This window comes from Malurus melanocephalus, unplaced genomic scaffold (assembly GCF_030028575.1).
Source record: "Malurus melanocephalus ecotype Western Australia unplaced genomic scaffold, MMel_1.1 scaffold_394, whole genome shotgun sequence".
NCBI classification, from domain to species: domain Eukaryota; kingdom Metazoa; phylum Chordata; class Aves; order Passeriformes; family Maluridae; genus Malurus; species Malurus melanocephalus.
In genome coordinates, this window is record NW_026623626.1 from 626,905 (window position 1) to 642,135 (window position 15,231).

A 15,231-nucleotide genomic window follows, 5' to 3' on the forward strand; every position below is an offset into this window, starting at 1 on the left:
TGACACAGTAAAATATAACAAAATTACTGGAAGCTGCTCTTCTCTACTCTCCATCTCTAAATAGCTACAGAACACCCAGCAGTAGTGCCAGCTTCCATTCATTGTCTCAGGCTCCTAAAACTCAGCTATGAACTGTGAACAAACACATCATTCCAYACCCATCATCCATGCTTCAAGCAGCAACCATAGGGAAGTAAAAGCAGAGTGAATACTAAAAGTGGCTTTATACTGTGCATAAACCATGTCAGTTCAAGTATTTACTGACAAACTGATGGACGTTTTCTGGTTAAATTTTTTTTATAGAACAGMTGGCAATATCTCCATGTCAGGAGCAGATTTGGCTCCGCATGGCCAGTGATTAAATTCAGAATTGTTACAATCTCTATGATATTTATCCTCAAAATTTTTGTATTTCTGATTTTGTGGCAGTAAATTTATGTAAACTATTGAGTCTAGGCACAGTCCTAGGGCAAAAATTTCTGCTTATTAATGCCCAATACTTTTAAAAATGGAAGTAACACTAGGTTAACAGACTAAAAATTTCAACAATGCTTCATTCCAATGTCAGTGAGCTGAGTGTGCTTTCAAACTCAACTATACATGTTCTTTAATAATAAAACCAAGATACCTACAAGAAGGGCAAATGAAAACCAACTGTCTCTTTTTCAACATTCAGATTTTCAGGATGGAGATTATATCATCCCCATTTCAAACTATGSAGTTGGTCTTTTTAAGACAGACTTCATTTTCTTTGTGCAATTCTCCCCAAGTTCAAGTTTGGGACATGATCCTCCAGAAAGGTAACCTTAAAATCCCACATTCAGGACMAAGTGTGTTCTTTAGGTTGTATGCAAATTTTTTCACCAGCATATAAACAAACCTTGGAAATTGCAAAAGGTCTTTTGTTATCTCATCTAATCTGCAGTCAAAATTATCCCATTACATATCCAAAATTATGACCACCTGAATAGTCCTGTGTGTGCATGAGTGTGTAAACATATACACACACATAAGAGAAAGTGCATAAAAAGCCCCTTCCTCATCAAGTCCCTGTAAGGAAATCATGAACAAATTACTTTTAGCATGAGTTTTCAGTCTGTTGAGCTTTCTGGAGTAGTGCCAAGCATCTGTGTGGTGAAAAGCCCAGGAAATCTGATGCAGATCAGTCATTTTTGAGGACTGCAGAGCCAAGATCTCTATATTCAGCAGAATAGAAATGCAGTTCCAGTATTGCACTTCCACACTTTCTCATTCATTRCAGGTTGCTCTTCATGTAAAAAAAAAAACAAAAAAAAAACGCCATAACCTCAACACAGTTTTTTTCCTGAGTTGAAGCAGAAGTCTACACAGAGGGGGGGTGTCTATGTTAAGTCTATTAATGCCGTCACCTAACAAACATAATCCTTTAAGTCAAGCCTTTAATTCTTTAGAAGTTTCCATAGTGCAACATTGCAAGTAACCCATTCAAAGCACCTTTATTTCATTACTCATTTTCTGGGGTGGATAAAAGTAGTTTTTTTTATTCCTCCAGGTTTTAGAGCAGGTTTCCTAGGAAACCTTTCCAGCCACCCTGGCATGGGTCAGCTTATACCTTGTTCCACAGCACTGGGATATCACAGGAGTATCAAACCAGTGCAATAATGACCAATATGTTGACCATTATGGCCAAGTCATGTGGATACTTTCACACTTGAAGCAATGCTTCTCTGTATAAGAGTAGATGCTCTCAGGAGAATGATACTCCTGATACTTTTCATCAATAACTGACCACTTTTTATTGACCAAATATTTCAAAAATATTCTATATGTGAGTTARAAGTCTAATAAATGTTCTAATAAATTCACAACTTTGTACAATTATTTGCATAAWGACAAAAATAAACTAGGTGCATCAAATGCAAAATATAAAATTCAACATCACTGACATGAACAGTTTCCTTTGAAGCAAATTTAAATGAAAATAGACTGAGGGACAATATAAAAATTTTTTGCCTTTTTCTTTTTTCTTAGGTGATAATAAACACTTTTTCTTCAACCTTTGAAAGGGAAGATGCTAATACCATTGCAAATGCATAATTACGATGGCAATAAAAAAGATAGCCTTAATTGTGCTTTTTTCCTAACTGAATTTTGCCATGCAGTTTAAGCAATTACAGTCCAGGGATAATTCATAGTTCTTTTCTTATCAACAGAAAAGTGAAGAAAGAGGTTTTTCAAACTAYGTAGTAAATATTCTGCATTCCTTCYRATGATGTTCTTGTGGCRAAATYATAGAGAACTGTGGYAARCRTTCAAATGGCTTCTAATTATATAAATCACTTATTTAATTAACCTAGRTGAATAAGCTGGAAATAAAACAATYCAAAAAGYAGTCTKTCCATATGAAGTAAGAGCCTAYSTTCCTATTTTGAAGACAACTTAAGGTACCTATCTCATTTTAGGTTCATATAATTGTTATTATAAGGAGTCCATACAAAGTAACCCACAGGTAGGATGGTATGCAAGATTTGCATAATTCATTGGCATAATTCGTCACAGCCTTGGTTGTTTACTGCAGTGTCCAATATWTATGATCTAGTTTCCAAGAGAGAACATTCACTTGTGCCATTCCTTCAGAAGTGTTATAGGGAAAATTCATTTAAACAGTGGCAAGGTTTGGGAGAGCCTTCAATGTGGATTAAAGGTTTCAGAACACTTTCAGAAAGTGGACTTCAGAATTAACAACCCCTATTGGGAAAACAAAAGAATATACGATGATTTTGTTTCCCCCACACTAAATCTCATATTTGGTTGGAGGCATGGAGGTGGATTATRCCCCATCATTCATTCCAAGTAAGGAAGAAATTATTGTAAAATAAGTGGTGGTATGAATCTTAAGTACAAAAGCAGTAGATCAGCTTTTACAGTTTTTTTCCCTAGAACTAGATCTCAGGTTGGCAATCATGCCAAATAACACCAATCCCACAATAGCCACTCAGAGTAGTTTTATAAAGAACACAAACTTCTTGTCCTACTCAATGCTAAAGATCAAGGCAATGGTACRGGACTGTCTACCTTTACTTGCTGTCCAGCTTACAGAAAAAAACCTCTTAGCTTATGCAGCGGATGTTAGCATATTGCCTAACATCAAACAATCTCCTATGAGAAACTGAGACATCTCTTTTTAGATGAAGTAACATTAAACTTGTGGAAAATTTTCCTCCTTGCCCCCTATCAGATGCTTGTAAAATCATGTAATCTCAAGGAAAATAAAACTCTGAGCAAAATATTTACCCCTTTTTTTTTTTTTTCAATGGAACAGATAATTTCTTGACACGTTGAGAGAATCTCAAAGTCACTGTCAAACCTGTGTTCTATACAACTTTGGGGAGACATCATTTAAAAATGGCAGTAGCTAAGACCACTCAAAAAATGTTTTATTTCGAGGGGAACCCCACATTTAAGCATTTGTAAGACAGAAATCTAATTAAAAGCTACTTCATACTAGAAGAGAACATATTTTTGAACTTTAGAGCTTAAATAACGAAGTAAATTATTATCAGTTCTGTTTGCAATAAGGGATTATGCAAATTGAAATGAAAAACAGTTTCCTTCTTCCAAGCAACTGAGAAAACCAAATGGAAAGCATAAGTCAGAAGAACAAAATTATCTGGAGTACTAAAATTGGCAAGTACCTTACCTGGCTGAAAGATTTCCAAGCTTTCTTCTTTCCATACTTTCTCCTCCTAAATGTGCATCTCCTTCATCTACTAAGGATCTATCCTTTTCTAAGAGCTGAAAGAATACAGACAATCCCTGAGCTTGTCAAAGCACTTGGTATCTTAGAAGTCATTCCTACCACTGTACCTTGMCAGGAGAGTTACCTTTGAATTCTAATTTTCTTGAAAAAGAGGGACAGTTTACTCCAAATAAGCACTGGGGAGAAGCAAAGGCATATTGGTGTTCTTTTCTCTCTAGTGCTTCATGCCTACGTGCTATGTATGTTGCCCGGACTGGGAAKGGGTTTTACTGGCTGCTTTCTGACATGTTGGGAGAAAGACTTTTGAAATGTTAGTGTGGCATTTTACTTCTCCCAAAAGAGCACAGAGCAAACCCAGGGATTATCTGTGAACTGTGTTTAAGTTGTATTCATGAATAAATAACATTCAGGAGAAGGTGAACAAAGACATTCTTACACTCCATGGGTTCTTAAATCATTTGCTCTTCATTTGTATCTGCATAACAGCCAGGAGTAAAAGTTCTGAAAATAATGAAGTTATTCTGTGTGATAGAAATGCAAATGAGATCAAAAGCCAAATTCCTGAACTTTTAGAAGCAGCAGTATTAAAGATGACTTAGAAAGATAATAAGGAGCTGAAGATTGAAAAGGAAATGATTGCAAGGTTCAAGTCTTAGGTATTGCAGGCAAATCAAGACCCTGCAATGTGAATTGCTATATTCCCCCAGCAGCAACTGGGTCTCTCAGAAAACTGTGTTTTATTCCTAATCTTTCAAGAGCTGCTCTCAATGCTATATGTAAATCAGACTATTTTTCTAGCTATTCTTCATGCAAGATAAAAACAGAATGGGAAAARAATGTACTTGCTGGTTTTCTGAGTGTAGCAGAATCTGTTAGTTCCTTTTCACTTTTACTGTTTCAAATGTGTCACAGCAAAGACAAACCTGCAAACTCCAATTCCAATGAACTTAGATCTGTTTTGCTCTTTTAAACACTTTTTTTTCATTACATTCATTAATGGAAGAATGCTTCTTACTTGGACAGACAGGATTTAAAAGAATGGACAAGATCACAAAGCACAATCTTTTCTAGGCGTAGTTTTTCTTAGACATAGGCAGCGGTGCATCGACATCAGCATAACATGCTGATGAAAATCAACATAAAAAATAAACACTTTGATTTTCCAAATTACAAATCTAGCTTTGAGACTTGCATAAAAGTTGCCCAACTGACTCAGTACAATTCATTTTAACAAAAGTATTGCCCAGAACAGGAAAAAACCCTCTTTCCTTCAGCCATGCTGTCCACAATATACAAAGGGAGATTGAACAGAACCCCAGGGAAAATGGTGCCACTGGGATAAAGATTAGTAATTTTCACTGCAATTCACATTTTGGAAAGCTCCATGGTGAAATGGTGGCAGAATAGAGCTAAACTTTAAGCTCTGTAACTGAATTCAGTAATTTTCTTGCTTTTGTTTCCTAATGCACAACAGCAAACCCTTACTAATGAATTCTATGCAACACAGAACAGGTAAAGCAACTGAAAAATGGTAATATCTCAAAAAAGTGAAACAGAAAAGGCCTATTAAAAAGATTTTTTTTCCAGTCACAGGTTTAACCAGTAAAAAAATAACCCCAACACTGAAGCTGTCTTTTATACTCTGCAGTTGAACCTGTCAAGTGTCACTGGAGTTTATTTARTGAAACATCACAGTGTACTGGGAAAAGACAATCAGGTTTTTGTGGTAAATTTATACTAGGCATGTTTAAATTATTTTCCCTGTTGGTTATGGGCACTTGTTCAWCAGGATTAATTCCAAGTAAACTCAAGGTGCGCTGGGTTTCTAGACCTTGACGTTACTTTCTCTTCATAATTATTGATTTAATCAAGAAATGAAACTTTATACTGGAAAGAACAGCATTATGGACAGGAAGTGCAGCCACAAACCACAAGGTATGCCCTTGCACAGTGTGTGCGCCTCTCTATGAAAGAGAATAGGAAATAGTGAATAATCTCCMTCCTTTTCCTCTGATTCTTTTTTCCCCTCCATTTCAGCAACAAACAGTCATTCTTAGATGATGAAATGAGAACAGATGACAGCTTTTTGATTCCTCCCACGACTTCTGCATTTGACTTCAATTTTAAACCTAATTGCCTTGTGTTTCCAACAATTTTACACCACGCAGACTTGCAACATTTCACTTACCTTCTAGGAAATATGTCGTTGAGTGCATTGTACTATATAAATACTCAACATGACAACTTAATCTTGACTTTTTTCTTACATGTCCCTTTTTCCAGGAAAAAAGTGAACTTTTTTTGTTCCAGGAAAAGACATTTTACACATTACTAAGGAAACCCCATTTTATGCCTGCCCCTAGACACACATTTATCAGAATATTATCATTCACATCAGTGGGATGCAGACTGATACAGCCCTACCTGAGAGAAAAATAACACTGTACATTTAAAATAATTTTTTGTATTTATGAAAAACAGCTGCCAACCTGAATGATTAAGAATGTAATGTGCTTCACTGTGTGTCATTTAACTGACGTGTTACTTCACAAATTAAATTAAACAATAATGGCCATCTAAAATCATCTTTAGCTTGTTGTCTAGTTCAACTATTCACTTCAGAAATTTCTGCTTTTAGGATGATGATGATTTAATATTTAACCATGGATTTCCAGACAGAAAGAGCAACAAGAAAACCTTATGCAAATCTCACTGTTTTAAAAGATGAGTACTTTGTTTTAACGAAACAGTAAACTTGCAGAAAAAGATGCAATTCCCTGAGGGTCATCTGGCATTTTTAATTTCAAAACTTAAAAATTTTAAAACATTCAGAATTAAAATTGCCTGAAATTGTGASAAGAAAAAATGTGGATTTTCTTTGCAGGATGAAAGTTATTTTGGAATTTCTGGTCCCTTGAAGAAAACCTGAAATATTATATTTAATAGTAATCTAAACCAAAGCGTCATTCCTTCAGGGTTAATTCCTTCAGTAGCTGGAAGGAAAAAAGCTATTTTTTGTACAGCTTGTGAGGATTTATTTGCTTTAGGAGACCTTCAAGTAGACTCTTGAAGCACTGCTTGCATTGCCCTTCAATGTAACACAGAAAACTAGACAACAAGAATTTGGATGTTAGAAGAAAGACAAACAGCTTTCTTTTAGAAAATGTTGTTAACACAATTGAATATGCCAAACTGGCAACCTGGACTCTTTCTGTGATTTCTAGCAACTCTGGGGCATGAGTGACAGTGTTCAACCAGATCAAGCTACATTAGTTGCTGGGGAGCTCTGCTGGCTTGGTTCTCAAGAACTGCACAGATGAAATGTACAGTCTAAATACAGATTTGCCWGTCTACATTTTGAAAATTTGGAGCCAAAAATCCTTCCATTTAGTACCTATGATATTCCAATAACGAATAATTCTAAGAACAATTTCACATGCACAGCTGGTACTGCAAGACTCACAAATTAAATCTCAAGGTAAGTAATTAGACTTTCAAGTGTTCTGAAATTACAGAAGTCCTGAACAGTGCTGAGGTAACACTTATCATTCCTGGCAGATCTATAAAAACCTAGCAACAAGCAAAGTGCACCTGCAAATCAATGGACAGAGAGCTTAAGTATCATGGTAAAACCATGGAGTTAAGTCTTCTATCTATACAMTGTGTGCAAGGCAAAGGTCTAAGTCCCCAGCAGAAGAATTGTGGAAGTGAAGTTGAAAGCAGTGAAACAGAAATGCCATTTAATGATTTTGATTTGACAACATATTTTTATGGCATCACTTTGCATATAGAGTTTAGTCTGGAAATGTCCATCCATATAAAATAATAACCAATAAAAATCCCTTCCCTCCCACCCCCCAAAAATCATATATATAGTCCCATAAACTTCTATATTTGTCTAGCATAGACACACAGATGTACATGTGAAAGGTGAAAGTGACATTAAGTTTTAGGGTGTTGCCTTCCTTTATAATAACACAGATAGTCCTGATCACAGGACGATTTATAGTTAACTGATGAAAAGTGCTTTAGAAAAGCCAAATATTAATGGTGTTGTACATGTGGCCAGATGCCCCTTTTTTCCCCTTTAAGTAATGTTCAATGCATATATATCAGCAGTAAGTATTCTCATAAGCAAAATCTTGGACATTAGTCCCATCCAGAAGGAAAGATTGTTAACTTGTGGCAGATATTAAATGAAAAATTGCTTTATGTTTCCCATAGGAAGATGTAATATGAGATAAGGAGGACATAATAACATTTATATSTAAAATTATTTAATTATGTTAGTTGGAATTTTATAAAAATATTAACCAAAGGCGTGTAAGTATGGCAAATTTCAGTTCTTTGTTTTTTTCCCCAGTAAAACTAGTAACAGTATGAAATGGCACCTTATACAGAGAAAATAAAGGAACTGTTCATAGTGATCCCTGCTATTCCTCAGTATTCACAAGTACAAATGAACAAGAGACTTCCCACTATAGATTTGTCATGTCTAGTTTCATTTCAGTTACAAAAAGAAAACCTGTGATGTAAACATGTGACATATTGTGCTAAAAATGGTAGCTGGACCCGCATTTGACACAGCTGAAAAGAGAAACAAAGGAGTGAAAATTTTACATGACTTGAAAGTTTTCTTCATGTGTTTGTAGCACAAAGCAGAGCTCYTCTTCATTTGTCCTTATTGGAAACTATGGTAGCTAAAAGATGTTGTGATGCCTGCAGAAAACAACAAATAAGCGTCACTAGCCCAGGGAATTGTTAGGCTCTGAAATTACTCAGGATGCTGCAGTTGGTCATTTCCTACAGCCTAGTGTTATTCAAATCACATCTAATAACTGGGGACTAGAAATAGACTTTCAGACCACAATAAAAATATTGACCAAGGTCAATAAAAGCCAAAATGAGGTGTCGAAATAAAACACCCTGTAACTTTATGTCACGATCAGATGAACAGACAAAAAGTAATATTTTAGATAGTCAAATGTAAGTAAGCAAATACATTACTTGGAAAAAATCAATACAAAWAAAGTTAGGGAAGATTTTCATCCTGTTTTTCTTAGGAAAAGGAGGCTTTTCAGTCAAGAAAAAAAGTCAGATTAAAAGGAAAAACTATATAAAAGCATATTCATCTTTCCTTTGGCTAACTTTAAAAATTAACCACAAGAAAATTATTAATGGATGTTGAAATGCTAGGCTAAATAAAAAAAGGCTAAATATCATTATTACTTCTTTCTTTCAGGTGGTAAAAATGATGATTGTGGTTGTGCTGACATTTGCCATCTGCTGGCTGCCCTACCACATTTACTTTATAGTTACTGGGATCTATCAACAATTAAATCGGTGGAAATACATTCAGCAAATCTACTTAGCCAGCTTTTGGCTTGCCATGAGCTCTACCATGTACAATCCCATTATCTACTGCTGCCTTAATAAGAGGTAAGAGCTGGTTATGAAACAAGGTACATAACTTCAACAAGAATACAAATGGTTTAAATTGAATAAAATACATAGAATTTTCACTTAAATAGTTTTCAGTTAGAGGGAAAGAAAACAAAATGCAAAAAACTTCCTTCCTCTAGGTTTGTACTTGAAAGAATCCCAAAACCTCGAAGGTAGAGTTCCAGTAAATAGTTTGGTCTACTTAAAATTTCAGAGCAGATTCAGCTTTCAGAAACCAGTCCTTCCCATGTCCACCTGTGAAATTTAAAAATCKACAACAGTTTAATGGTTTTTGGCTTGCAAAAAATTAAAATAAAGAAGATGGCCGTTAGTGATACAAAGTGCAAGCCATATGTTCATTAATTGTAGCCCCAATTTTGTTTTGCTGGAGGGATGTAATATAAAATGTGATTTACTGTGTTTTGTATACTTCACCATTAGCTTTTTACTGTGCTCTGAGATCTGCAACAGGCTAATAAATATTATGCAAATATTTATATTCTCATTACTCAATACTAAATTACATTTAGTAATTACAATTACTAAGTATTGTTTGATTGCAACACATTATACTCTGAATTTCAAACCTATTGAGTTTGGTGAGATTTTACAGGTACTTGCTAGTCTAAGATTACTGCATTACAGAATGGACTCAAGCTTATTGGACCAGGATCTAAACAAACATTATCCTGGCCATGCTATTCTCCAGTATTTCTCCTAGCATTATTGGATCACGATCACCAGGAGCAATTAATCACTTCACAAAATCAGTCAGTATGAATCAGTATTGAATAATTTTAAATACTATTTCAAATCTCTTTTGACCTATCAGCCAGTGTCAAGTTTAATTACTGTTAAACTTTATACCAATTTTGCAAAGTATTTCTCAACCTCCACTAAAGATCTTGCATTACCTGACAAAAGGAGTCTAATCAAAATTGAAGCAAACAAATCCTAAGTTTTCATAGGTGTAAAAACMCTGAAGTCTTCCTCCTTGATAAGCATAACTTATGACAATTAATATTCATGATTTTTTCAAAAGACCAGGAAACAACTGAATTCATACAGCCTTCTGCCTCTTGTTATCATTTACAACTGTTTAAAGATGAGGTTGTGTTAGCATGCCAGAACAAAACTGTAACTCAAGTGGCAAATTTTGCATTAATTTCAACAGAAACMAGATTTCAGGAAGTGCCCGGTGTCTGCAAAATCAAAGGCAAGGAAGAGTGAGGCCTCATTTTTCAATTACTACCATAAAACTTTTAAAGCAATATTATTTCCTTCAAAAACTTTTTATGGCACGGTTACAAAAGAATTTATTCATAAAACAATAATATGTCTGTTGTGGCTCATGCTGACACTTGCACACTGCAAAATTAAATATCTGGATTAAAGWACACAGCCAAAGAAAAAGTAATAATTTTGAGACACTCTAAAGGTCATGTTCAGAATTTGATGCAAGAATCAAATACTGATGACAGGTTTCTTATAATTAAGTTCTATATTGAAATCAAGATGCCAGGATGCCTCTTCCTTTTCATTACGTAGGAAAATAGAGCTTGTTGCTGGGAGTCAGATCGATTCACGCCTCTGCTGGATCTAGTATCAAATAGAGTTAGAACACCTATCCCCAGCCTCATCTTCCAGGCTAATTAGAGTATTATGCACCAGATAAAGACAGCAAAAAAACCCATGCCCTGAATTAGAAAGAGAATGGAAGGTGCCAAGAAAAGTAATACAGCTTAAAGATCATTTGGTTTTACAGTTCCCATCACTAAATCCATTTCCATCAGAGCTTCTTTCAGTATTTTTCCAAAATATAGACTGCATGTAAGCAGAGGAAYGCTGAACAGCAACCTACTTGCTTTATTGTCACCATGTGAGAACTCCATGGCAAACTTTAAAATTTGAGGAAGAAAAAGTCACTTCAGTGAGATCACTTAACTTTAACTGAAAACTTTACCAGAATTRTTATGTGCAGTCATTACTGTGGTAGTTGAGCCATTGCTCAAAAAAACTTACATACAGGGTAAACAACAGAGCTGATTGTTGAAACAAAGCAAGAGAAGTGAGACAAGTGAGAAASTCAGATAAGCCTTAGGTCTAGGTGACCTTCTTTCCAGTTATACACAGATWACCAGGGAATTGCTTTTCTAATAACTTGAACTTTTATCCTAGAAATGCATACGCACAAAACATAACAACAGTCTTTGTGGTAAATCCCTGCCTCTGAACTGAAATAAAATAATTCTGTATGAGTATTGCAAACACTGATGCTCCAAAGCCTCAAAGTGCCTGTTTGTATATTGCTCACATTCCGATTTCAACTTTCTAGGATCCTCTTTAACTATTAAAAATTATTTTCCTAATATTTCACACAAACAATTATTATCATTAAATCATTCCTCTATAAGCATTGCTGTTAGAAACACAGAAGGAATATTAACATTTAGAAACTGGAATGGTATTTTAGGGAAAAGAATGTTACACAGTTTCTTCCTGAAAGAACATGAAAATACAGRTGCAGATTTCATTAGAGGTCAAATCAAAACAATTTCTCTGAAGACAGTTCTATCCAAGTKGGTGTTTGTTTACTTAGGCACAGGCAAAGGACAGGAAATGCATTATARGGAAAATACTGCTGCTAAAATGCAGGGAAAGCATGTAAGAAAATCAGGAACTGCTGTGAGTTGTTACTACTATCTTTTATACCCWACTCASWCTTTAGTCAAGGAAACCCCCYSTGACTTCAGCACACCCAGGCCTAGGGGGAGGATACCTGGCCAAGTCAGTGTCCCGCCAGCACCGAGTGTGTCTTCACATGAAGGCCTGGGGATGGCTGTCATAAGCACAGGGTTTCACCACGCTTCTTTCATCCCAGGTTCCGAGCTGGCTTCAAGCGAGCTTTCCGCTGGTGCCCCTTCATTGAGGTGTCCAGCTATGACGAGCTGGAGCTAAAGGCAGCAAGGTTTCACCCCACACGGCAAAGCAGCCTCTATGCTGTGTCCAGGATGGACTCCAGCATGACTGTGGTGCTTGATACCAATGATGGAGACAGCATGCATGCCAGCCACAAGAAAAGGGCAGCTCCAAGGGACCTGAACTTCAATGGTTGCTCACAGAGAAATCCCAAGACTGTCTCCACGGCCTCAAGTCTCATCAGCTCACTGCACACATCAGCAGATGTTTACTCCTAAACATCTTGCGTTGCGACATACACTGGAATATGTTCTCCCCTACTTTGGGACTTGATATTCACACCACAGCAAAGCAAAGCAGACTCCACTGACAATCCTAGCTCTAAATATTGTGAGACTTTTGGGAATCTCTTACTTTTTTTTTTGTTTTGGAGAGAAAGACGAATTTGAATGCCAATGTATGCCTCAGTCTAAAAGCACAGTTGCACCTTATACACAACGTTTGTAGGGACTATCCAAAATGAACCAATGGCATAACAATCTTTGTTTCAGTTGTATCTGACATTTATGTATCAGTCTGTATCTGGCATTTACGTTTGACTTACTGAAATGTAACAGGCTTCTCTACTTATTGAAGCAGAAATGTACAATGTTTTCCATTATGAGTGTATTAATTCCACAGTAACAAAATTACATAAGATTTGATTATAAAAATGCATTTATAATGAACACCTAATGAGCCCTAAGTCTATTAAGCTGTTTTACAATTTAGCCCCATTCCCAGACAAASAGATGATATTAAGTTCACGTGAATGCAGTTCAGCTCTGTCTGCAACAGTACAATTTTGCAAATATGTAAGAGAAAAGGAGAACATGAACAAGAGACTAAGTTAAATTCTACCAAAGTTTGCATATTAGGAAACACTGGAGTTTAATGGGATTTGTACTTCCAGGAGAAWATGTTACTTTGATGAATGTCTCATAGCTTTGTATCTTAGTACTGAGGGTAAGGTCTGTCTCCAGTGATCTTAACAGAATCTTTCTGATTGACTTTAGAAAGGTCAAAAGATTTTAAACTGGAGATTCCCATATTAAAAAAAAATACCACTGTGGCAATGGACTCTCCTCTGCACAAGATAAAGTTAACAAGATCCACAATGAAAAGTTTCCACCGGAAAAAAATATTTGGGCTCTTCACAATTTTTCCATAGCATGATGCATGTTAAAATACTCCTGTGGCTGCATCTGAAAATATGCTAGGCATTCTTACACAGACATGCTCCCACTGAAATCAGAAAAATCCACTGACCATCATTATTGCAGAGAAAGGTGAATGTAATAAAAAAGGGACCCRAGAGCAGCCTTTGTTTTAGTTATGTAACTGTGTCAGTTGCATGAATGTTTGTTGTCAAACAGTTAATAAAAACAGAAGCAAAAGAGTGTGAATGTCTTCCTGAGTTAGCCAAACCAGCACGGGGCAGTGTATATCTGGCTGAACCCAACCCAGTACCAAAGCTGAGCAAYTGATAAAGAGAAGTTTGAAGAGAGAAAGGCTTGAGCTGGCTTTAGCCCACATTTCTTCCCAGGGACTGGGAATGATCAGCATTGTGACAGAGAGCATATGATACAAGACTAGTAAAAATAGAATCATGTTTGTATTGTGGTTCATGTATATAGTCAATTGTTATGTCCTGTTAAGTGTAACTTGTATAGTGATTTCAGTGCACTGTGGTATCACTTACTAAATCAAAATCCTGCATAAGGTAAAATATCCTCAGACACATAAACCTGATAGATTAAATTCTCCATGTGTGAAATAACTAAAGAACTTGGTCAYAAAGTATTGCACTCTTATAACAATGCATCACAATTCCCAACTCACTCTTTTCCTATCTGTGGCCTGATCTTAAATCCACTGAAGCAAAAGAGGTCCATTCATTAATGACTTTCCTTTCAATTGTCAGTCCATGCTTTTCAACAGTCTGGTTCTCTAAAAAAAACAGCTATTTTTCATGATATCATTGCTGTACTCTCACTTTTCCACATTTTTTTAAGCGTGTAGTAATCCAGCAAATATCATGYAACATCTATAAAATACTTCTAAATCTTTTCCCCTGAAATATTCTGTTTTAAGAAYTTAAAAATCTTCACAGATTTTGAGTTGAGAAGATCCAGGATAGCCACATACAAACAAAAAAAGACCCTAAGTATATTAACCTGATGGTGATACACTACAAACRCATGTTGTGAAGTCCTCTGTCTGCTCACGTAAAACTTCTGAGAAACACACATAGAGAAAATGTATACTTGTTAAATAAATTGTCTTTTCTAATGATGGCTATAACAAAATCAGTGTTGGCAATTTTATTGTTTTCAAATGCATACATTTTAAAATGTTGTACAGAAAAATACATCATAAATGTATAAAACATCTTAATGTAACTTTTATGATTCTTCATTGACAAATATCAAGAAACCAATGGTGGCTTCCTCTCACTCATACCACTAGTGAAACAATTTCACTTTGTTTYATGATATGACCTCCTGTACAACTAATCCATTGATAATTTTGTTACATTATAGTGGGCTAGACATGTCAAAAACACCCTCGCTATTCCTGTAGTTCTCCTCTGAAGTTACAGGATATTCCTCTATAATAACAGATAAAGAAATCTGTGCCTGGAATCACAGCATTGCTTCAACAAAACATTACAGTAACATATGGTGCAAATCAATCTCTGTGTCTCAGCCCCCAAGAACATGCAGGGTTACAGAGTCAAACAAGCAGCACAGCAAATGCTGTGACTCACAGCAGCTTCCATATGAATTACTGTTTTGCAACAAACATTTTCAGCAAGTGTCCTGGTCATTATAACATCCCTTATAGCCTCCTGACACCCCCCACTGTGTGTAGAGGGGAAAAAAACAGGTCATCCTCAGTTTGTGTCAATAAGACTGTTCAAAGTAGTAGCCCGCAAGCAGAGCATGTGCTTCCGTGTAATTGCTGGTGCAGCACTGTGGCAGTCTCGTGTCTGCAACCTTCAATTCACATTTTTTAATTTGGCAAGGGGTGAGTTAAGGAAAACAGACAACGGAGTTCTGGTCTTACTGAGAAAGGCACAACAATAATTC

At 35.9% G+C, this 15,231-nt stretch overlaps 1 protein-coding gene across 1 annotated transcript in view; it reads left to right on the top strand.

Annotated features, from left to right (window-relative positions):
* Positions 1–12,378, top strand: part of TACR3 (tachykinin receptor 3) — a 37,226-nt gene extending 24,848 nt beyond the window's left edge. The window contains exons 4-5 of the mRNA XM_057379234.1: positions 8,982–9,178; positions 12,063–12,378. Of these exons, the coding sequence (XP_057235217.1) occupies positions 8,982–9,178; positions 12,063–12,378 (513 nt within the window). The remainder of the gene's footprint in view (positions 1–8,981; positions 9,179–12,062) is intronic.
* The last annotated feature ends 2,853 nt before the right edge of the window (positions 12,379–15,231 follow it).